Source organism: Molothrus ater, chromosome 5 (genome assembly GCF_012460135.2).
Source record: "Molothrus ater isolate BHLD 08-10-18 breed brown headed cowbird chromosome 5, BPBGC_Mater_1.1, whole genome shotgun sequence".
NCBI lineage: Eukaryota > Metazoa > Chordata > Aves > Passeriformes > Icteridae > Molothrus > Molothrus ater.
Genome location: NC_050482.2, coordinates 34,024,716 through 34,049,316, shown reverse-complemented (window position 1 = coordinate 34,049,316; position 24,601 = coordinate 34,024,716). Strand labels below are relative to the sequence as shown.

General features: G+C 38.9%; 1 protein-coding gene across 15 annotated transcripts in view; it reads left to right on the top strand.

The window, feature by feature from the left end:
• The window catches only part of GRIP1 (glutamate receptor interacting protein 1), a 309,227-nt gene that overhangs the window by 141,188 nt on the left and 143,438 nt on the right, over positions 1–24,601 (top strand). For 2 of the 15 annotated variants that reach the window (XM_054515019.1, XM_036400172.2), the window contains exon 1: positions 17,733–17,892. The exons of the other annotated variants lie outside the window; for them this stretch is intronic. In XM_054515019.1, coding sequence (XP_054370994.1) covers positions 17,838–17,892 — 55 coding nt within the window. In that variant the 5' untranslated portion in view covers positions 17,733–17,837. Of the gene's footprint in view, positions 1–17,732; positions 17,893–24,601 lie in introns of those variants that run through there. 15 annotated transcript variants of the gene reach the window in all.

Here is a 24,601-nt window from a genome sequence, read left to right as displayed (position 1 = left end):
AAAGGGATGAAAGTTAAAATAATTATCACTTTCTTGCAGGCAGATTAGACAAGATAACTGTTTTCACCATTTTACTGTATTTTTTGATAATATCTAAGGATTTAGCAAAAGAAGGAAAGAAGGTCTTTCTTTGTTAGTCAACTCTGTTCATAGGGGATCTTTTTAAACCTTGGCATCAGAGGGCTGGAGGCAGCTCCATCCTCATGGTTCTGAAGCTCTGGTAGGAGGAAAAGGCAAGGAGCAAGGAAGCAGCTACAAAGGACGGCTTACAGGGGAGCATTCCCTGGCAGACAAAGAGCTGCTGCACCCAGTGATACCATCTTGTGCTTTCCAGACTGTCTCTAAGGGAAGGACAGATTTAAGATAGTGGCAGCTCAGTGCATTAGGAAGTGCTTGGACCAAAGCAAAAAAAAATATTTCTGGGACCCAGGGCCTTCTGTCGCATCTTACTGATTCCTAACACCTGGATTGAGCATCTCTTGCTTTGAACGTGGAATATTTTTCTCTAATTGAACAGTGGCAGGAGACTGTGGTTCCCCATCTGCTGAGCAGATCTGGCTTTAAATCCACAGTTACCATCATCTGCACTCCACCATCTGATTGAGAGAGGAGTGTGGTCCTCTTATCAGCTGAAAGGTTGCAGTTGTTGCACATGCATGACTTTGTCTCCTGGGTTGGCTTTTTTGATGGTTGCGATGGGGTTTCCTGAGGTGTTTGGAAACAAACTGTCTCATTTCTAAAAGAGCTCCTGATTGCTGCTTTGGCATAGAGTAAAACAGTCTTCATTATGTTTTATCAGAAAATATTCCTGTTTATCATGACATAATCCAAACCAGTGGGGCTTTGTGTGCTGGTCACTGCCAGTCACTGCTCTGGCATCTGATGGCATGTGTCACTTCAAATCCTGTAGTGCAGTCACAGGGCACACTGTGTCCCAGGCCTGAGGGAGGTAACACAAGGTCTCATTACGTTCCTTACATTCCTTACAGTGTAAGGAATCAGTCTGAGGCAGGAGACTGCAATGTGTGACAGTGATAGAGCCCCCTCCAAGGCAGTTTTGGAAGTTGGTTCATACCTGGAGAGGATTTAAAACAATTCCAGCCTGCTGTTTCCTTTTTCAAACATGGAGCAAAGTTGAGGTTTCAGTTTTATCTTACCACCAAATGCTCACTCAGTTCAGAAATGTCCAGGTGCATTTTCTTCTGCTGTTGCTTCAACAAGCTTAAAGTGAAGAGGAGGAGTAGGAAAGTTTCATTTAAGAAGCATCCAAAAGATGCTGAAAAAAAGCACTTGACTAAATGTGAAATGAATAAATGTTCCCCAAAAGCTGTTTGTAAAGCACAAAATAAAATGCAGCTGCCTTCCCTGAAAGCTTGTCTCTTGCACCCTGCATAGAGCAAAGGAAGCTTCTGCATCGTCAGGGATTTGCAGCAGGTTCACCAGTGCTCTAATGTTGAATATATATTCTGTAGCATAAAGGGATGAAGGGAAACTTATTTTTGATCTCTTACAAAATCAAAGCCTTCTTTTATGACACGTGTTTAATAATCTAACATAGCAGAGGAATATGGGAAACAGCTCTTAACCTTGAAAATCAACTTGGGAAAAATGCTATGAACAGGATTTATATGATGACAAATGTAACAATTCACTGAATTGCATTTTCTCCTGATGTGAACTCTTACAGCTGTCCAATAGAGACATGGTATAAAACACTGAAAAAAAAGTATGCTTTCAGTTTTAGAAAAAAAAGAAGTAATTATGGCCAAGTTTAAAAACTAGTGAGTGAGTTATTTTTAGTATAATAAAATTTACAAGAGGTTCTTTTACATTTTGTTTTTGGGGTTTTTTTTTAAGTTTCTAATTGGGTCTTGCTAGGTTTCTTATTTAGTTTTACTGAGCTGGTTCATTATTGACTTAAATCGTGTTCTCTTCACTCACAAATGGAACACCACATGGTTCAGAAGCAATTGGAGAAAGAAAGGAAGACAGAATGGTAGATTTTGTCACCCATGCCTGGGTGGCATTATATATATATATATAATATTGCATATAATTATTATATGTAATATATATATAAACGTAAAGCATATAATATAACATACTATATTACATATAATATTTACATATTATATGTAAAATATAGTAATGTATATCTGAAGAATGGAACATAAAGAACACTGTCTGTAAAAGTAAAACTAACAACAAGCAAGCCCCAAACCACTTTTCATAGTATTAAAACCAGTGACAAATAACAGAACAAAACCAAACTAGAGCAGTTATCTAAAATACAGTAGCCTTTTGTGAAGAGTATATGATGTGGGTCTTCTGCTTAATTATAATTCCTGGACCCCACTGATCAAAGACATGACCTTTTCTTGTTAACAAAATGATTCATTAGCTTCTTTGGAAGATGACTTCCTGTGTCTAACACCACTCTGCTGAGATTTTGAACCGGCTCATAATGTGCATCATATTGTGTGTTCCCTTGCATTGTTCTTGTAACTTTTAATTGAGGCTGTCTTTATTACCCTGGTTCATACTGCCATTTTGCTGTAACTCATTTTCTTACAATTAGGTATGCCCCATCCCTGAAATGTAATTTTATTTGTGCTAGTAAACACACAGCACAAGTTTTACATTATTATTTTCATGGGACTTTTGTGTTTGATAAAAATTTAGGATCAGAAACAGTAGCCCCCAAGGCTAAGTTTTGCAGTACTTGAAGCACTTGAGGCAAGTTTCCTATGGCTGGGGCAGTTCTAGTATGGATTAAAACTAGAAGAAAATTATCTGCAAAAGACTTGAGGGTGGGTTGTGGGTGTCTGTCATTCCTACTCACCACTTAGTGTTTTGTCAGTCTCTGTCTGTGAAACCAAACTGAAATGAGCTTGTTGATCTGGACAGAGACTTAAACAGAGAGGAGGCAGTGTGATAGAACTGATCATTCAAATCCATTGCTAATGGCAGAGTTTCCTTCCAGAGCCAAAGACAGGGCTGTTCCCAGCAGGAGCTGTGTTGACACCAAGTGGAGGTGAGCTACACACCAGCCATAGCTCAGTGCCTTTCTGCAGGGCCTCATCCTTCATTCTGATTCATGGATGACTGCACTTAGTGGATTTGGAGGATCGAGAAAGAGCCTGTTCACCAACGTGGGGTTTTAAATAAAAGGCAAACATTACAATGCTGGCAGTTTTCTTGAGTGAACAAAAAGTAGCTTTTTGTTAGTCAGCCATCATATAAGCAGTACACTAAGTGTACTGTTCAAATAAAACCAGGATGGGGGTATTGAGGGATGTGTTATGTTATAACAGTAGGGCTGTTATTTATTTCCATGCTGAAGCTTAAAGTATTTAGTTGCTTGTGATTTGTTTCTGGTATCTGGGCATAAGTTTCCAAGCAGCCTTACACAAAGGGTGTCAAGTTGCCTCTTAATTAGTATTGAACCTTCTGGGGAAGGACTGCTGACTCACTATATAACTCACTCTGCAACTTCTTTGTCATTTGTCATACGCCACTAAGCAACTCTTAGATATTAGAAGCCATCCATCAGTACCTCCCTCAGCTGGATCCAAACTGACAGCTTACAAATGAAAGCCTCCCAAAATCAAAGTCAATCTTCTAAGCGATTCAGTGCCTTGAAATAACATTTCAGGTGGAATAAACTAAATATTAATGGCACTGATGATAAGATGAACCTTTGCCATTTTCTCTTCTCCCTTTTTCTCAGGAGTGGGTAGTGTTCTCCTGGTTTGCAGCTCTCTGTGGGGTGTTCTCCAGACAGTGTAGGCATTTCAAGTTGGTTCCACCCCTCTTCCCATTCCTCTTTGGCTTAAAGAGCTGAAAGAGAGAACAAGGGCCTTTAGGGACTTGAATCGTGCCAAGGACTGGATTCACAACCACAAATTCTGGATGAGACATCTGTTGTGCCTCTGATTGTATCAGTGCTGAAGCTTATTGCATTATAGCTGTAGCTCAGAAACTCAACTCTTTAAGGGAAAATATCAGGGAATATGTTTATTCATATAGGCTTCCAGATTTTACATCAAAGATAAGGGCCAGTAGTTCTGTGAAAGCAAGTGGAGAGAGGAAATTGCGTTTACCTCTTCTCAGACCTCAAAGGGATATCATGTGTATAAGGGTTTGTTTCCAGGCTTTATATGTGTGTGTGCGTGTGTGGGGAGGGGGTGGGGTGAAATCAATATTCATTGTTGCTAGGGGACCCAGATACTTTATTTAAATGGGTTTGTATTTTGCACTCGAGATTTATATGTGCTTATCAGAGGAGGGAAAAATGGACTAGGAAAGAACACACAAAATGAATATAAATGAAGTACTTCAAAATTTATGAAAACTACTTAATTCTCTTTATTGTTTTTGGTGATAACATCTGGTAGTAGTAAATTCAATATTTTCAGGATTCCAAGTAGTCTTTCTAATACTTGCACCAACTTTGTGCAAAAATCAGGGAAAAGATTTCTCTCAGATGCAGACGCATCTCAAATCTGTTAATTTAAAATGCCTGGGAAGAGGCCAGTGGGAGGTGCAGCATCATGCATCCAGCAAAAGGCTGTTACAGCTGTGTCACTTGGAGGTTGCCCAAGTGAAGAGCTCTTGATCATCACCTTTTAATAGATTTGCAAACTTAAAATGCACAGCCTGAAATGAGCATGTTAGTGGAAAATGTGCTGCCTCTCTGAGTGGGTAGTGTGTAAATGTGGATTATTATTTTTAGGTGAGGCTTTTTGTTATACTTGTTTTGGAAAAAAACCAGCATCTATACTGAAGCCTCATGTGAAAATGACAGTAGCTGTAGGCTCATCTTCATGTTAGTAAGATGTGAATTGACATAAATGAAACACCTCTTTCAGGAGTATGCTGTGCTTCTAATTAAAAAAAAAATGAAGGCACAGACACGTTGTTACATGAGGGAGTGCAGCGGATCCCTGCTTTTTGACTAACTTGAGGATGCTTCCTCTTTTGAAGGCTTTGCAGATCCAAATGAAAGCAAGCATAGATTTACTATTTATATACACCCATATATTTACACTCTTTTTGTTTATGCTACACTAAGAGTATGTATCTTGACTTCCTGCAGCCTTGCCTTACCCGTTTTCCCCAGTGTGAGTTTGGCATTACTACAGGAGCCAGCATCCTTGTTGCTGGAGCACAGCACCAGCAGAGCTCTCTCTCCTGGAGCTCAACCAGCCATAGCAGTTGCTGTACAAACCTGGGTCTCTGGGTTGCATTTGCTCTCAGTAATGCTTCTGCCCCCCACAGAGGAACTTCACCATCCACCTGACTCTGAATGTCTGGTTTCTTTGTTAACAGGCTGCGCCATTAGGGTTCTCCTCCATGACCGTGGAAGGTGAGCCCCAGGTAGAGCAGGCAAAGTTCACTTAAGCAGCTTGAAGCCCCTGGTGTGGCCAAGTAGAGGATGAATCTTTTATGCCTTCTACTTGAGCTGCGTTACGTTTTCATGCATCACAGAAAGTGCTGCATTCAATCTTTATTTAGATTTTCCTACCAGGTATGAAATGAGCTGATGGCAAAATCTGCAGTTGCTTCATATTTTTAAATGATGGAGATAGATGGCTGTAATCTTCTGTCATTTGACATGATTTTTACCCCCATGTTTTTGTGCCTTGGCAGAAATGATGGGAATTCAGATGGTAATGAGGTGGCATCCAGATGCACGGCACAAACACGCGTATGCACAAAATACTGATTTAAATGTGTCCTGACAAGCTGGTCAGGCAGCAATCTGAAGGAAAGGAAACTTCTCAAGTGAAAGAGAAATAATGACAATAATGAAGAGGCAGAACATTGATTTTAATATGTAGCAGCAGTATGGAGATCTGGATCTGATGAATCAGAAGGGGGAAGCTGGCACAGGAGCAAACTGTGATTTGTTGCATACATTTGTTTCCATTTTTATCCATTAGCAGCACTGTGAGCATTCAGATGCAGACAAGAGATCTGGAATGGCAAACAGGGGGAGGGGAACTTGGGCTTTTAAAACTTGGATAGGTGTTGAATTTATATCAGCTAGCTTTCTAATTTCCTGTCCAGGCCCCTTTCTCCTTTCCTTACTTTAAAATAAATAAATAAATGGCACAGTTACCATCCTGTTTCTGCATTCCAGGCTGCAGCTTGGGAGTATTTCCATCACCTCAACAGTTTTATGGACCTTTCCAGTAAGGCAGCAGGCCTTCGAAGTTGGTGCAGTACCATTAGCATATGCCTCTGCAAAATATTTCATCGTTTTGTGACTCCCTTTTGATCAATTAAGTTTATGTAGCTCTTTCCAAGTTCATAGGGAGAATCTGTACACAGCAATCTCTTTGTGGTACCAAGTTTATTTTCATTGTTGAAGTGCAGCAGCTGGCGTGATGCAAACTAAAATGTATGTTGGGAAAAATAGTAAGTACATCAGGAGAAAATGCCTTTGTGGAAAAAAAGTGCTTTACAATTGCAGTATGAGCCAGTTTTCATAAAGCCTGTGACACATGAACAAGTACAAAGAAATTCAAGTGTACACATTGTTTGCCACTTTCTGTCTCGGGCTGTGAACACACTGATCTTTGGTATCTCTAGGTGTAACCTGTTTGTGTTCACCCAGGTAGAGTTTGACATTCTGCTTGAATGGAAAGCTAGTGACATGCCACAAAAAATACTAATATGTGCACCTAAAAAAAGGAGAGGGACAAAAGAAGACAAGTTTTGAAGAAAGAAGGAAGAAAGAAGTTTTGGCCATGATCTTCTCCTTGATTTAGTGCTGGTATCTCTAAAATTTCAGTAATGAAATAAATATTGAATAAGCATTAAAGAGGGAGAAGGATTTCAGGTCTTGAAGATAATGTGAACATAGTTAATAAGCAGTATAGATTTGTAAATAATGAGCTCTGTCATAGTTTGGGATATAATACAAAATTTATGGAAGAAGTACTGTTGCTTGATGCAACTCTGCAGGATGTTTTTGCATCTTTTAAAACATTTGGTGTCTTTTAAATGCTCATGATCTAAAAAGGGAAAGTACCATAGAATGAGTTGGTTGAGAAACACCCCCAGGAGCTGATTCACGACAGCAGTAGTGATTTAACACCCTTGTTAACTGTTGATAAAATTAGCAGTCGAAATTAGATCAGGAGACCTACATAGTAATAAGAATGGAGATGCCTTTAACTAGTCTTTAAAACAACTAGAAATGTGTAATATGCAGAAGAATATCGTATGACTTGGCAAGTAAATGTGTCTATGGGGAAGTAATCCAAGATATGAAAAGCTGGGAAAGCAGCAGTGCTTAGAGGGACCAGCGCATGTAGAGAAATTGCAGTTAGGTTTGCTAATAGCAGCAATACTTACAAAAGGGAGTAACTAATGCTGTACTAACAAAGGTCATGTCAGGGACATAGGAAAATAACTGCCCTTTACTTACTCAGGTGTCTGCACCAGGGCTGTTAAATGTAATTATGGCTGCTTCTCATATTGAAACACAGGAGTGAACAGAAAGGGTTCAGGAAAAAGCAGATGAATTTAATGCCCCTGACTTGTTGCAAAAGTTAAAAATGTGTGTGTATAGAATATTTGTATACAATGATTATTAGAAGAACCCAGATATCTATGGAAAGAGGAAAGTTCTAAGGGAAGATTTGAAAGGTCCCAATTGTTACAGAAAAGTAAGGGGAAAAATAAAGTTACTGTTAAAAATTTTTCACTGATACTTACTGAGTCATACAAAACATACTCAAAAAAAAGATTTTTGACTGTGTGACATGAAGAAGCAAGGTAGCAGGTTTCAAAGCAGTGTGGATGGCAGGAGTGTGCTGTGTCTGGTACAGCCCCTTTAGGGTCTCAAGATCCTAATGCCAGTCTCAGACCTTTGAATGCATCAGGAATTCAAGATGGGGTTGTTTGGGCTTTTAAAAAAGATACGCAAGTTCAAAATTACTAGTTGGTTAATGGAAATGTAATACAGAACTTGAAGTTTGGTGTTCATTGTTAAGCTCTAATTTCATATCTGACAGTGCAAAAGAAATGTGTGAGAGGGTTTTTGTATAAAAATGTTGAAGCATTAGAAAACTTATTAAAACACAGATTTGTTACTAGTTGGTAGTTTATAAGGGATACATCCACACATCCACAATAATACAGGAAGATCAGTCCTTTTTTTTATTTATTTACATTTTAAATTTTACAGGGGTAACATTTGTTTTGCTGATTGGCATATTTTAGTTTTCTGCTGGGCTGTTCTGGAATGCACTGTTTTGCTTCTCTATCTAGTTGTCCCCAGTTTTTTATTGATCATTTTTGTACACAATACCATATTTACCTTCAGAAATTGTAGAATTTCTATTATTAAAAAAAAAAAAGACGATAGGAAACAAAACTGATAAATAATGAAGAGATAAATATTGTATACAGCCTTTCAAGTGTTGATGTTATCTGGCCAAGCTACTTTTTTGGAGAGTATTTTAAAAGGAACTATTAAAGATGTGATGAATAGCAGTGGGACACCACTAAAGCATTAATGATCCATGGAGGAATAACACTAAAACAAGCTTGAGGCTATCAACCTTTCACTTTTGAGACTTACATTACAAACATTTCAACCCTATGCATAGGAACTTTTCCTTTGTTTTGGTGACTTGGGAGGAAAGCATGGTGATAATTTCCTATGAGTCATACATGCTATATATGTATAACATGTAGGAATTTTCCTGATGTAAATAACATGCTTTGTGTTACTTTGCTCATGTGTGTTTTCTGCCTCTTGCTGTATATCCTGTCCCTTCTTTTACAGCAAAAGGGAGAGGATGTGTGGCTGAGGATGGTGCACAAAAGGGTTTCCCTGCTTTTGAAATGTCAGCGTTTTGAGAATGTGGAGTTATTGTGGTGTGTAATGGGGCCCTTTTTCTAGCACATTAAGGATTCTGGTTATAAAAAGATTTTTATATTAGTGTTAATTATATATTTGATAAAACATTATGTTTATCTATGTATAGCTAGTCCTGTCTTTTATTTGTACAACATTTCATGTGCAAATCTGATGACTATTTTAAGGATGAAAATGGCCTGAAAACTCTTGCAGTCCATTTTTTATTGTTGTCCATTTCTCTTAGTCCAAGCAGTAGTTACAGACAGTAGGAGGCCATCAAAAATCTCATATCTTAGAAAGCTTCATTTGCTTTCTAAGACAAGAGAGGACATGTAAGATGTGTAAGGAGGTTGTGACATCCAGCCTGTTACTGTTACAGTGGGTCCAATAACTGATGTTTTGCAAAAATGCATATTCCAGAACCATTTTGGGAGTTTTATGTGTCAGCAGATCTTCCAATCAGGAAGTGATTAGTTTGAATTTTAACACTTGTCTATCATGTGGCGTAGAAGCTCTTGAACACTCAATGTGTCCATCCCATGACAGCCTTAGGCGCTCTCTAGTCAGGTCACTGTCCTAACTCTCCCAATCCAATATTGTACTTTCTGAGGCTGGCACTGCACAAAACTTTTTTACTGGTCAAATTACTCTTGGTGCTCTTGTCTGCACCCTGTCCAGTTTTTCAGCCTTTAAAAAACAAACCTAAGGTGAGCAAACCCCATCATATGTGGCAGAGCTGAATATTGGGTTCTAGTATAGGTCTCTGTATGCAAGGCATGTAGTGATGTTTTCTATTCTTGTTCTCAGTCTGCCCCCAATTATACAAGCAATGATTGCATTAAACCTCTTGCCACAGTTGCAAGTCATTGGCTTTTCTTGAAATTATCTGCTCGGTTGTTTTTTTAGTCATCATATTCTGGGATACACTCCCTGGTTCTCCCAGTACTGGTTCTACTTCTGGGATGGAATAGTTCATGTGGCTGGGAAAGTGCACTGGTTGGTGCCAGTTGGCTGGCAGCCAAGCACTGTGCACCAGTGTGATTTCAGTACAGAAATCCATTCTGTTCTGGTAAAGCAGCTGCTGCCATGTCTTCCTGCAGCTTGCACACGGTAGGTATCAATGAATCAGCATTTCCCTTCATCTTGTAAAGGCTTGAAACTATTGTCAGTCAAAACTGCTTGTACCATCCTTTCTTTTTGCTGCATCTCTAGAGCTCTAATAATCCATTGCCATCCTTTTTGACCATATCTTGAATATAAAGACTTGCACATAATAACTTGCGGAGTTAATTCCTAAAAAAAATCTGTGGTAGTAGATTAAATGACTTTATATTCTAGACTCATACCTCCAAATACACATTTTATTTTCTAGTGTGATATTCCAATTTCACAGTTGCTTAATATGTTGATAAGTATATGGGAACAAAGCAGGATAGAGAAAGATACAGTTATTCCACTTTTGTTCAAGTGGTTTTAGTAGAATCAAAATCTTTTTTTTTTTTTTTTAGTGAGAATAGAAGCAGCTGTTTTCTACTAAGTCTCTGCTAAGAGAGCGTCTCCATTTCCAGTATGGTACTTTTGAGGGAATGCTTAGCTTTGTTTTGTTAGAGACTGATGTAGCAGTTGGAAGGTCATCATTTTAATTAATTAAAAAAACCTCTACAAAGTACCAAGCCTTACAGAAATTGTAATTACAGGAGTCTTTAACCATGTAGTGCAGCATGTGGAAGCTACTTGTAAGACAGAGTCATCCTTTAGTTTTGAGATTACGTTAAATCCCCAAGCCTGTAATTATATGCCTGTGGCTGGCAGGAGCCCATGCTGGGCTGATTGTGTTCAATGGTTGGGATCGTTACTTGCTGTTTCTCTCCATGGGACCTGCAACATCCTGGAAAGCAAGTACCTAGTGCTTGCACTGCTGCTTCTGCTGCTGACAGGGCAGAGAGACTACTTTGGATTTGATTTATTTCATTTTATTTTGACATATTTCAGGTTCTTTACTGTCAGTTCAGAAGATGCAAGGACAAATTATTAGTAATGCTCCAGAAAGTGAGCACTCTCTTCTGTCATTGTAAACCAAACCAAAGAAAGGGTACAGACACGTGTCCGTACTAGAAATGCAGCGATACCTGATTCATAAGCTCTTGATTTTGTGAAAAGACTTGGTGCAAGGTGCATATGGGTGGAGGCAATCCTGGGCACAAGTACACGCCAGGCAGAGAAAGGATTGCAGGCAGCCCTGCTGAGAAGGACTTGGGCATGCTGGTGATGAGAAGCTCAACATGACCCAGCAATGTGAGCTTGCAGCGCATGAGGCCACCCACATCCTGGGCTGCATCCAAAGCTGTGGGGCCAAGGAGGGGATCTGCCCCTCTGCTCTGCTCTGCTCTGGTGAGGCTCTACTGCACCCAGCTCTAGGGCACTCAGTGTAAGAAGTACATGGATCTGGAGCAAGTCCAGAAGCCCAGTCCAAGGTCTGGAGCACCTCTTCTGTGAAAACAAGGCTGAGAGAGCTCAGGTCATTCAGCCTGGAAAAGAGAAGACTGCAGGGAGACCTTAGAGCACCTTCCAGTAATTAAAGGGAGCTTAAAAAAAGAGAGATGGCATTTTTTTTTGCATGGGCAGATAGTGATGGTGTTAGGGGGAACCTTTTTAACCTAAAAGAGGAGGGATTTAAGTTAGATGTTAGAATTTGTTACGGTGAGCGTTGTGAGACGCTGGAACAGGATGCCCAGAGAAGTTTTGGATGCCTCATCCCTGGAAGTGTTCAAGGCCAAGTTGGATGGGGCTCTGAGCAACCTGATCTAGTGGGTGGCAGGGAGACTGAAACTAGATGATGTTTAAGGCCTGTGCCAACCCAAACCAGGCAAAGATGACGATGGTGACTTGTTTCTGAAACAAATATCAATTAGTTGTGACTATACTTGAAGTTACCGTTGAGAGACTACAACGTACTTGTGCTACTGAAGTTTCTAATTTTCATAGTGTATATGGCATCTTCATATTTCCCAAATCTTTTAAATCTGTAATTATTTTAAAGCAAATATTTGCGGCTAAGAAAGGGTGGAAAGAGCTAGTAGTGTGTTTGCCAGTAGCTGAAATGAAGTTAAAGTTGTACTCAAAGGTTTTTTAAGCTCTTTTTCTAGTAAGAAAGATCTCTTAACCTTTGTATATCAACACAATTTCAGTGAAAAGGACAAGTTTAATTTTTGCCAGCAATTGAAACAGACTGGTAACATAAAGATTTTTTTTGTAAAGCTCTGGTGTGGGATTCTTGTAAAGGGTAATGTAGGCAATGCTGTACCTTAGGTTGTGCTAAAGGGTAATGTTCAGTGGAGAGTTATTTTCATGTAGAAAAGATGTATGTATTCTCTCTCCTTTAATACTGCATTATAAATTTAAAAAAATATATTGTTAAATCAGACTTTAAAAAAGTAAATTAAAATGTGAATCTGCTGTGTAGTAAAACACTTCAACAAAAGCCATCCCAGGATGTGGCAATATTGACTGATTTTATCACCACTTATTTAATACATACTGATTCAAAAAGGCTAGCATTGCTTGGAGCCAATAAATGAAGATTTTTGGTGTTTTTAACTTAAAAGGCCCCTAAATTATTTTTCCTAATCTCTTCCTAGGCAATGAAGCTAAAATACGTGTATGGTGCTATGCAGCAGTGTTTTGGCATCAACTTAGATCTTTAACAGATGTATTCTTTTCTTCTGTTAACCACTTTCAACACACACGTGCCCTTGCTTTTCAACATGCTGTATCTCGTACCTGACATGTTCTCCAGTGAGATCTTCTGAAGCCAGAGCAGCTTTTATGGCTCTTAATGACCTGTAAAGCATTCCGCTGCAATGCCTGCGTGAAATTACCCATCAGTGTTGCAGAGGTGGTTATAAAGCTAGGAAATAGCTGCTGTAGTTGATTTAATAAAAATGTGAATTTACAAGATCCTCCAAATTATGCAAAGCTGACAAGTTGTCTTTTTTGATAATCTGAGCACTGGGGAATAACAGGGTGTCTTTATTTCACTTGCCTTTTTATTCCTTCTCCCTGTAGTGAAGGGGAATCTTCATAATAGAGCAGTTTTCATTGCAAAATGCTGGACTGACTGAATCTGCAAAAATTTTGTTCAGATAGGCATTCCTCATATTGTTACAAGTTTGTATCAAATACTATAGTGGAAATGTTTTAGTTTTCAAGGTATCCGTATAGCAATTTGTTATTTTCAGAGCTAAATTAAGTTTCTTTGTTCCTTAAAAATCTGACTTTCAATTTGACTAATGTGGTAGATGCCAGCAGTAACTTGTAAAATGATGAAACAAAATACTGACTCGTACAAAATCTTTATGCGTTCAGATTTCATAATATTTCATTTCAATTTTCTTATGCAGGTAGATCCAGCAGATATCACTGTGTCTTCCTGACACATGAAGCACTTGATATCTGCATTGCTTTCTCATTGCTTTTCTGTTTGACTGATACTGTTGTTTGATTACATCTCTGCCCTCACTGAACCCCGTGGGTTGGCTTTCTTTAGAGGTCTGGCTCTGTGGTGAGCAGTGCTGTGACCAAGTGAATTCTCTGTGGTGCATCTGCTGCTGTGTGGCCACACACAAACTTAGGCCATAAACAAAAACAGGAGCATGTGACATCCAAAACCAATTATAGGAGCTCATGTGGACAAATCCCCTGACAAGTGAAAGAGGGGATGGTGTGGAACTGGTTTTAAGGTGTTGTTCAGTCGCTGTATGAAAGGAAATGTTTGATACAGCATGAGTGGAATTATACCTAGGGTGCCTTCCAGGTGTATATATTCCTGTGAAACAGAAGGGTGTGTACTCTGCATAAGAAGTTCATTTTTTGAAATCTCTTCTTTTCCCCCCAAAGACAATTTCATATTTTGCAGAATTTGTACTCTTCATTGAATACTGGTTCTTTACAGAAATTTCCTCATTGTATCTAAATGCCACACTGCATAAAGATTGTAATCTTCAATTTAATTTAGAGAAATGTCATTACTTTTTTTTTATCCTACAGAAAAGTGTAATAGATAGTAAAATTTTTTGATTCATTTATTTCAGCTAATGTGATCTGATAAGATTAATCAGAAGTTTGTGTTAAATAGGATACATATATTACACTGCCTGTCTTATCATGTGAAAATATAAGCTTCTTTCATCTAGTGACCTTCTACTGAGTACTTTTGAATAAAAATTCAGTTGATAAAGTATTTGTGTGTTATATATATTCTAGATTTATAAATAATCTTTCAGACTCCTGAAAGAAGGAGTGAGTGCAGCAATAAAAGTGATACAAATTCATGCTACTGCCTGGAAGGATCACAATGAAAAAAGATTTTTACAGATGAGTCCAGAGAAAATTGTGACTAAATATGTAGCTGAGTTAATTAATAAGAAAGAAATATAATTACTAAGAGTTTAAGCTGTGTTATATAGACTATAAATAATTTTTTAGTATGTCTGAGGGTTTTTGATCTCTTGATGTTATATTAGATACCTTTTTGGTTTTACCTCCTCCCCCATTTTTCCTCCTGAAACCAGCTGATTCCAGCTGCAGAGTTGAATGAATGACACTTCAGCAAATGATGGCTGTCTTTGAAATGTTGAAACATTTAAAAATCACAAAATACTTAATGTGGTAAATATATATATATATTAACACATGAGGTATAGTTAAATTAATTTCAGGAGTTGGACTTTGGACAAGAACAGTTCTGTTAATCCTCATGATTGTTGTCCTGAAAGAAGGTGATAAAACCATGTCTGTCATGAGTGAATATTTTAGAAATTGTTCCAAAAAGTGGATCTTTTCTAGACCTAGCAAAAATGAGGAAAAAATTTGCAGTACATACAATAGATCATTATGTTCCATGTTGTATTTGAAGTATGGATTCTTTGTCTTCTGAAACCTTTTTGAGAAATTCAAATCTGTACACAACCTCCCTTGGCAAGGACAGAAAAATTGTCTGAAGAAACAAAAGCAAAAAATTATCCTATTGACTTGGTTGGAAGTGGCTATTGCAGTGCTTCAGAGGCTGTTTAGCATACACACCATAATCTAGAAGTAGTAAACAATACAATAAGCTTTTTGGATCAAGGAATGCAGGTATCCTTTCACTGTTAGTAATGCTTTGTCTGACCAGGTCTGCTGCTGATTTTGCATATATATCACAGTTTCTGTACAATTATTACAGTTTTACACATTTCTACTTAATCCTGTTGGGACTCAGCATTTCCTTACCTAAAGGCTTGATTTTTCTCCAGTGTCTGAAGTCTGTCCTTTGCAGCCTCTTAGCTCTGTAAGTGCCCTCTGTTTTGCACCCTCTGTCAAAGGAGCTGAACCAGGGTAAGTCATGAAGTCCGATCACAAAGGCAAGCAAGAAGTTCTTCCTCAAGTAGCTACAACCTCTTGCCATTTTTTGCCCAGCAGAAGTCTTCAATGATTGTATTGATTAAAATTGCACAAAAGTGGACTCTTGATTTGAGGCCTGCTCACCAAAATCATCTTCTTTTGAAGGGCAGAAGGAACACTGCAGGCTCACCTGGCCCTGATGCTGGCAGGTGGTGTCATGGTCCATATCCAGAGAGGTGGGAGTGGAGACCTTACTGCCTGGAGCAGACAGTGCTGACCCCACAGCTGACTGGGAAGGATCAAAGAACAAATGTTAGGGCAGCCAAACTATCATCTTGGCAGTATCTTCTGGTTGCCCATGAGTTAAGGGCAAGTGTTCAGACTGGTCTGCCTGGGTCCAGCAAGGTTTATGGCATTGAGGACAGGCATCTGGCAGATGAAAAGGCTGTAAAAAAGATTCTGGATGCTAATCTGCAGAAAGAGAGCAGCAAGTTCAATCTGCTTTGGCATCTCAAACCTGAAAGAGCTGTGAACAGGGCCTGTGTGCCGAGCCATAGCCTTTGTTTTCTGGAACAGATTTTCCAGGGGAGCAGGGAGAAAAGAAAGCAGGTATGGGGTGGTATTTATTGGTATTATTGGTGTGAAGTCCTGTTACCTGAGCAGGAGGTGGCAAGAAAGGGTGGTGGCAAATTTTTTTGTCTAAAAGCATATTGGCAGAGAGAGAGAAAGCCACTTTATGGGAGAAAAAGAACACACAACTCCTCTCCCCTTTCCTCTCCCTAATACTCCCAAGGTTTTGTTTTCTTTCTGAACTGCTGAATTACACTGACGTAAACCTCTACCTTCATCCACTGGTTTCACCCCTCCTTGTATGCCCTGTCCATCCTTGGCCAGAGGTCTGTGGTTATAAGGGTGGAGCCATCAGTTCACACCTTCAGGTGCATCTGCTGTTCCACTGGCTGGGTTTTATGGCTCTCTGGTACAGGAGCAGCTACAAGAAGCAATAACAGGATGAACAGATGACTTGATTACCCCTATCTGGTTTTAATGACAATGAAATAAAATCAATTTTCACCAGGTCTGTCTAGGCAATTGCAACGGTGCTGATGGAGTGACCCTTGGAAATACAGCTGTTGCTCTAACCAATAAAACAAAAATAAGAAAAACAATAGTAATAGTAGTTGGAGCTGGACTGTGGGAAGCACAGAGCTGCTGATGCAGTGAGGAGCAGGCAGGGAGAGAGGAATAGCTCTGAGTGTGAGAGCTGTCCATGCTTCCTCCTGGCTTCCTGTAGCTGGTGATAGAAGATGTGCATCATGACACTGGACCATAACATTAAATACAGTGATGGATAAAAGATGGTAGAGGAGAAACTAAGCAATTTTGTAATCAAAGCATGTGAGTAAGACAGAATATATGAAGACAGTTTTAAATATATCATTCAAGTGAAGCATAAATCTTGAGAAAGAAATAATTGTCTCTTGTCTTAAAGGAGAGTATCTGGTGCAGGACTTGGAGTTTATGCATAGATTTGATGTGAAAAACTCTATATGGAATATTTTGGTTTGTTTGCTTGGTTTTTAGAATGGATATGGAGTTTTGTCCATAAAGGTGGTATGGAACTCTTGTTTAAGTGGTATGCTCTACTTCATCATTTTCTGAATGAATTGTAAAAGCAGGTTAATTTGCTGTTTGAATTGGCTTGAGAGGGCATAAAACTCCTCATGAGCTGAAGAAATCTTACAAATGGTGCAATATTTGGCCAATTCAGCTGCTCTAAAATCTGCTCTCTTCTCCCTTTAGTGAAGGCAGAAAACTCGATTCACTGTGTGTTTTCTATTCAGCATAATTTTGTTTTGGTGTGATCAAATGCTTGGTGGTCCTGCCCACACAGAACAATCCATCAATTCCTTCCACTCTCTCCCTCCCCCTGTGGTCTGTGCTTCACCGGCTGTAATATACTTGTCTACAATTGCCAAAAAGCTTTCCTGGTTATCAAATCAGGCTTTTTCTTTTTTCTTCCTTATAGATCAGTAGGATTAAATCTTTAATGTGCTTTGATTAGAATATTTCCATTTGAAATGGGCTCCTTCTCGCCCAGAAGTAGGATTCCTGGTGTTTTTGCCCTATTTATTCTGAGGAAATGCTAAGGGAAAGAATAGATACGAAGAAGGAGGAGAAAAATCACCATGTCTTGTTGAAATGTGGGGCCTTTTGCCTGGCACAGCAACCATCACTCCCTGCAGGGTCAGGGAATGCGAGAGGCTGGGGGATGTGTCCCTCTAGTATCTGCATCTGTGTGTGCAGCTAGATGCTTTCTAGCTTGTAAAGAAATATGGCTTTTCAAGCCTGCATCTCCTCATGCAGGTGGTGGTGACGGCGCTAGCAGTGAATGACACAGCTTTGCCAGATGACACGGAGCTGATCTTTGCATCAGCCAAGAGGAATTAAGCTTTGTCACTCCCCGCCGGGGCTACCTTTTGCCTGGTATGTGCGGGAGGAGGAATTCACAGGCTGCTGCTGCATTCACCCAAGGAGAGCCCCGAGCGTGCTTTGCCAGGGGAGGCAGGCAGCCAGAATGATAGCTGTCTCTTTTAAATGCCGCTGTCAGATCCTGAGGAGACTTGCTAAAGGTAACGTGCTTTCCTTCTTACTCAACCAGGGGCTCCGTTGCGTCCTTCCAGAGACACAGCCTGATTTTTTTACTTTAAAATCTGACCGTCCTTCCAATCTACTGTCAGGCAACAAAGAACTCCTGATACAGGAGGGTGTAGGAGCTCTTTCAATTAACATTCCTACATGTCCCAGGCTGTGGTTCTGCTAGGAAGATAATCCCGGGGGTTTTTTTATCTTTTTCTTTTTTTGCTTATTGCTAGAAGGAGGATTTTTTTCCCAAGTGAAGTGCTAAAGTTATTGTGGGGTGTTGTCATTTTGTATTTGTGCTAACTGCTGAGAGGCATCCCTCCTGGGTCAGTGCACGCTCTGCCTCACTGGGAACAACTGACACTGCTGTCCTGGACCTGTATCCAGGACGAATTTCTGTTGTTTCATGTCCTTTGTGAGCTATTTTTACCTATGCTTTACATGCCAAAGGCTGTTGGATGTGACAAAGTAGGGATAACAGCGTGTGTTTTTCGGGCTGCACTCTCATGTCACACTTTGGAAGTTAATTTGCCTGCTAGAGCAGTATGCATTTTATCTTACTGTAAATCTTTGCAGTCTCTCATTTTACCGCTTGGAACTTCAAAATACTACCCTGAGTCCTGTGTGTTTGTTAACACAGATAGAGATGTGAAAACCTGCCTAATGCACCTTCACTGTACAGAAATGACCATGCCTTATTTTCTGGATAGATACCTTATTTTCTGAACATAACTTTTTTTTTTTTAAATCTGTTATGTTTGTTAATTTTTTCCTTCTCTGTGTAAAAAGGGTTGATTTGGGATTTTAGCTCGATGTTTTGATGGAAACTTCCAACATTGTAATAGCATTATGTGTCTGCAAATAAGAAGCCTCTATTTTTTTTCTTGGGTGCTGTGAAATATTTAATGGCTGTTACTGTGCAGCTGGATATACATCCATGTGTGAATGAAACTATTTTTATCGGCTATCTTTGATTATTAGTCAGGATAGCTCAAAATCAATGAGTGTTTTATTTTGGAGAAGCATGAAAAGGTAGCATGCTAATACAATGAGATCAGTAATAGGAAAAGAGAGAAATACTGCAATCAAACTTATATAAGCATTTTCCTTTTATTTAGATTGCTTAGTGGGGTCACGTTGTTCAAAACATAGAAACTTAAATATTTATTAATCATCCTCTCAGTAGATTTGCTTCTCTTTCAAATCTGTGCCGGGTAATGCCTGTTTTTCTCATTTGTGTAAAATGTTTCTATTCTGGTAGCTCTATTACATGTTTATCAGGTTGAAAGTCAGTGTATTCTCTTTTTCTGGTGTGAGCAGAGCAACCTTTTTGTCTGCTGATGTCTTTATCAGGCAGATCTGGGCACTAATTTAGTTACTCACTGATGAGCGTTGTTGTTCTACTTAAATACAGTTGCCCTGTGAATAATCAACAATCTAATACATCATAGCCATCTTAATTATTTCATGCTTCCATCATTCAACAGAACTAGTGGCTAGTGTTTTTTTTCTCCTCTGAAATAATCTTAACTACCATTGAGACTCTTTGCTTCTCCCACTCCCTCCCAATAGGAACTGGCATGATACTATTGATTTTTTGCATTAGTGTGTGCCTTATGCTTGTCTCTGGTTGATAAGAAAGTGTGCCTTATGCTTGTCTCTGGTTGATAAAGAAAAAGACAGTCTAGAGGTATGTTCATATATCCTCCTGTAAGCCATATGCACACTGGACTGGCATTGCTGTCCTAATTGACAGGTTCCTGAATTTTCACTGTTTTGAGTGAAACCTTTGGTTTTTTATCTAATTCTCTGGTTTTTTTGGCCTTGGCATTTGCATCTCAGAAAACAGTTATGGAGTGCTCAACACAGCCTAGCTGAGGTCAGGGATGGACCTTCACATTATTACTGTGGAGAGGATTCTTGCCAACAGCTGGCAATCTCCTGCTGCTGTATCAGTTGGAATATCTCCTTTCCTTCTAACCTGCTAGTCATGGGGGTTTTGTGCATTCACTGAGTTCCTTTGCTCCAAAAGCAGTTTTCCTTGCTTTAGTACTTGCCCCCAGCCTGTCTCTGCTAGGGTCTTTTTCTTCTGAACTAATCCTGTAGCTTTGTGCAGTTCCTCAAAATAATTCCTTTACTGTCTTTCAGGCCCTACTGTGGTGCAAAGATACAAGTGTGTTGCACACTAGATTAGTATCTTGTATTTTTAATAAAAGATGTGCAGCTAACTATGCATCAAAATGTGGAAATACCTGTTTTGTGTGTATTGTGTCATTTTTCATGCCTGTCTTGACAAAGTAAGCTTGTAGCTTCATTTCCTGTTCTTTCAGATAGGGATGTAAACAGAAATGCCTCATCTGGGAAACCTGAGGACCTCTAAAAGTAATTCTTTCCAGTAGGGAGGTGTTTAGGCAATATTTTATTTTATAACAATTGTACTCCCCTCTTCTTGTACTTCACCTTAACCTTTCAAAGCAAAAAGGAGAGGTTATTTTTGTATTTCTTTGCGTTGTTGCATGTACTTACTGTGTAATTGAAAAAAACTCTGGTGGGAGCATCTACAAGTGTTGTGAGCTAATTTCAAGGCAAAAATATCATATAGTAGTGGGAATGCTCTCCAAAACCCAGTCAGTGACCCACTCTTCCCATAGCTGTGAGTCAGGGCCTTACCTCTGCTCATACAGATGACCCTTACCTCTCTTGACCTCACCTCCATGGTCATCTTCAGATGGGAGCATTAGTCTTCTTCTTTGTCCTCTGCCTTCAAATTTACACCATTCATATGAGACAGGCACAATTATAGAATCATAGAATGGTTTGGAAAGGATCTTCAAACATCTTCCAGTCCAGCCCCCTGCCCCTCAGTCCTGCTTCACTGCTGCCCCTGCCCATGCACTCCTTTTGTGCCATATTGCCTCTGTGGGTCCGAAGGCTACTGTGGCTGCTGCAGCTGCTGTACAGAAGCCTTCTTCTATATTTCCACTATACCAATCACCCCCTCTTAAAGCAAAAGATGTGGCAAACAAGAAGTGCACAATAATTATTCATGCAGGAAATTTAGAAGACTATGAGATTAGGTCCCGTAATGCATATTACACTTCAGTTTTGTGAGTCTTTATTTTGGAGGTCGGTACATTTTCAGTAATGAAATTGTACATTACCAAGGTCAGTTGAAGCTTCATGTTTGTGTCTATTAACAAGCAACCATGAGAGAAAAGTATTATGTTATTTGATGATGCAATTTGCAAGAATGATGCTGTGTGAGACTCTTCTCATAGCTGTGGAGACATGATTTGAATTTAAATCTAGTCTATCCAGAAAAGAACAACAAAAAAAAAAATCTGGTTTTTACACCAATGTATTTTTTTACACAAGTCTGTTGTTTCTATGCTATTTTTCCATTATGCATTTTTTAATAGCTATTAAAATGTTTATTGTGGTTGGGAGTTTGTGCTGTAATTACCTGATTGCTTTCATTAATAAATCTTTCACGCTTTTACTTTTGAGCTGAACTATTGCTGGGTCAATCTCTTTATTGTGATTACCTATATGTATTTGAATCTCTATGTGTATGTATATACATTTTAAGCAATGTTGGAAGTAGTTAAAAGGTTCTGAAAAGATACCTTTTATCTTCTTACCATACTAGGTACTAGAATTTGCACTGAGAAGAGAATCTTGTAATTTTTATATATTATTTTAATTTTTTTATCTCCTTTCTATCCCAAAAAAGCACATTAAGCCAAAAGTTACATTAAGAATCTGAAGTAGTAGCTGTTTTTATAGTTTTCACTATGAGAAGTACTGGGCTCAGAGAGAATGGTAGCTTACATTTGGACCAAGTGAATATAAGGAAAGGCCACATTTGTAGTTGTAAGAGCAACCACAAATCTGCACTTTGTGCAGCTGCTTGTATGGTAGGATTATTTTTTTGTGCAGTGGAGAAACACTAGGGTTTCCCCCCCCCCCCCCCAGTTTATTCATATAAGACCTTGGGCAATGAACAGTATGCTGTGCATACCAAAGAGCCTGTGGTAATCCCTTACATTGCATATGTATGCTAAATAAAATTTACCGTTATTATGTTAAATAAAACAGTGAGCAATATACATATATAGCATACAATAGCGAAAAGTTGCTCAAATGTGTAGGCTGGTCAGGTTTACAGGTAAATTAACCACTTTATAGTTTAAAAATTGCCTTTCAAGTAGTGCATTACAATGCCTTGGCGGTGGCTAATTGATGTATGGACACGTTTGTTTTTTTCCCTTTATTAGCTGGAAGAACAACACTTTTAGGAAGCTGTGTCTGTAGTATAAAGTTACTCACAGAAATGGGTCTTTTCGTTAGAGTCAGGAATGCAGTTTTGCACATACACAGATCAGTGAAGTTATTCTGAATTTTATTATAATGGAAACAGAATAGGAGCACTCTGATAAAGATGTCAGCTGTTGTTACACAGGGCAGAGTGTGAGGAGCTGAGTGGAATGCCTCTCACCCATCAAAGCTTTATAGCCTATCTTCAGGATAATTTATCACCTACTGCGCATACAGATCCTTTCTGCAGACATATATTTTTATTCTCCCAGTATGTTTCCAATACAGCGAGATAAAGCAAGCTTTAAAGGCAAGATGCTGCACTCCATTTTACAAGATGATCAGTTATCTAAAAATTGGATTGGGGCCTAAAGCATCAAAGGATGAATTCTGAATGTAGCTGGACATAGGCTGTACTCTGTCTTGCGCACAAGCAACTACAACACGCACAAAGCCAGATTTTCTTTTTTAAAGAATGGAATTAAAATTGAGCGTTAGAGACTTGACATCGAGGCTATATAATATCTTATTACAAACTTGCTAGTGTTTCAGAGACTCATCCCTGGTCACCAGCCTTTGAATTATCTTAATAGTAACTCTGATTATGTGGTCTCTTTTTGCCAATAAATTGCTTATAAAAATACAAATTTAACTACTAGAACCGAGTCAACAGCTTGCTTTGAATGAAGTAAAAATCACAAATAACAATATCTCTAGGGGCATTTAAACATCCTAGAATGTTTAAATGTTGGCTCCCTGTCTTTCTAAAATTATTTCTGAAGGTTCAGAAAACTTGTAAGTGTCTGGTAAGTTCAATAAATAGGCAGTCAGTAAGGATTTGTTGGCTTTGTGCATTTGGTTGGGGTTTCAGGAATATACTTTGAGGCTTTTCATACTTAACACCTGTTTATCCAATTTGTCCATATTTCCAAGTTTTTTGCATTTTATTTCTGAAAGTGACTTCTGTGCTTCTTCTGATTTAGTAAACAAACTAGTGTGAAAGAATAAAAAGTAGTAGCAAAATCTGGAAAATTTGTTTTCCACTAGCATGTTGGAACTTCAGGGCCACCTCCAGAGTTGCAGCCCTTCCTCAGCCATTAGTGGGGGCTTCATGAGAAGACAGGAGAGAGTCCACAGGGGAGAGCTGTGGACCTCTGTTAGCAAGGAAGATATTGCTCTTAGTGCTTGTGATGTAGCAAATACAATTTTAAAAACAACCAGAACAAAAGCATTCCTTAGTACTACTTGGAATTTTTTGTTTTGTTTTGTTTAAAAAAAATTATTTTGTTGCAAGACTTGTTTGTCAGATAAGGAAACAAAGGCAAAGAGTAGCCACGACTGTTTTGTGTCACTCAGTGGGTCCATGCTGGTCTTGGGGATAATGCTATCCTCCTACTCCCATTTGTTCATTGCTGGTTAGGAACAGTTACAGAAGTTGGCAAAGACTGTGAGATTGCAGAGAAGACCCTGCATGACTTCTTCACTTCTAGATTTTTCACCAGTTTTTGACTTTTTTATTTGCACTTAAGAATGCCTTTGGCCAGGATTGTTTTAGGATTGCTTTGAAATTGTAAGTGCCTGCATTATGATTGCTGAAGGAGAGGGAGAGAGATGAATTTTTGTTAAGATGTTCCTTCTATAATTGGTATTTAGGCTTTGCAGCACTGAGTATGTGAAGAACAAAAGAGGCAGATTTATTATATTTAATGAGCATTATTAGTTCGCAATATTGTCTTTTTGTTCAAAAGAATTCTTTGAACTTACTGTTGTAAGAAGTAATGAAAGGAGAAAGGATTTTCTCTTCTAGAGCAAGCCAATCACAGTTCAGAAGTTCAAGCAATATTTCTTCACCACTAATATATTCAAGAACTGGCAAACTCTTTATTAATTATTCAGGATGATCTGAAGCACAGCAGCATACTAACCAATCTGTGTGATGCTTTGACAAAAAAGAAAGACATAAAAATACTTTCCAAATCTAGCATGTACTAGTTAAAGTAGGAGCACTGCTGCAGCCCTTATGGTCTGAGGGTGTGTGTATGGCTGGAGTTCTGCAGAGAAATTTTTTAGCTTAGATAAACAGATATAATTGCGTTCAGGCGCCTGTAGGGTGTGAAGAGAAAGCTGAAGTTGTATCAAGAGATGGAAGTGGCCATTAGTTATCTTTTATCTATCTCATTTACCAGCTGGTATCTGATGTGGTTGCTCTGATATCTGATATATACATATGGAAAACATGGGAAATGTTTTTTCTAGCATGTGTAGTACTACCTAGCTGTCTTGGGAATATATTGCAGGCTGAGGCTCCAGGTGGAAATGGGCTCTGGTTCCTTGTGTGAAGAACAGACTCACTCTCTCATGAGCTTTATATAATCTTAGTCT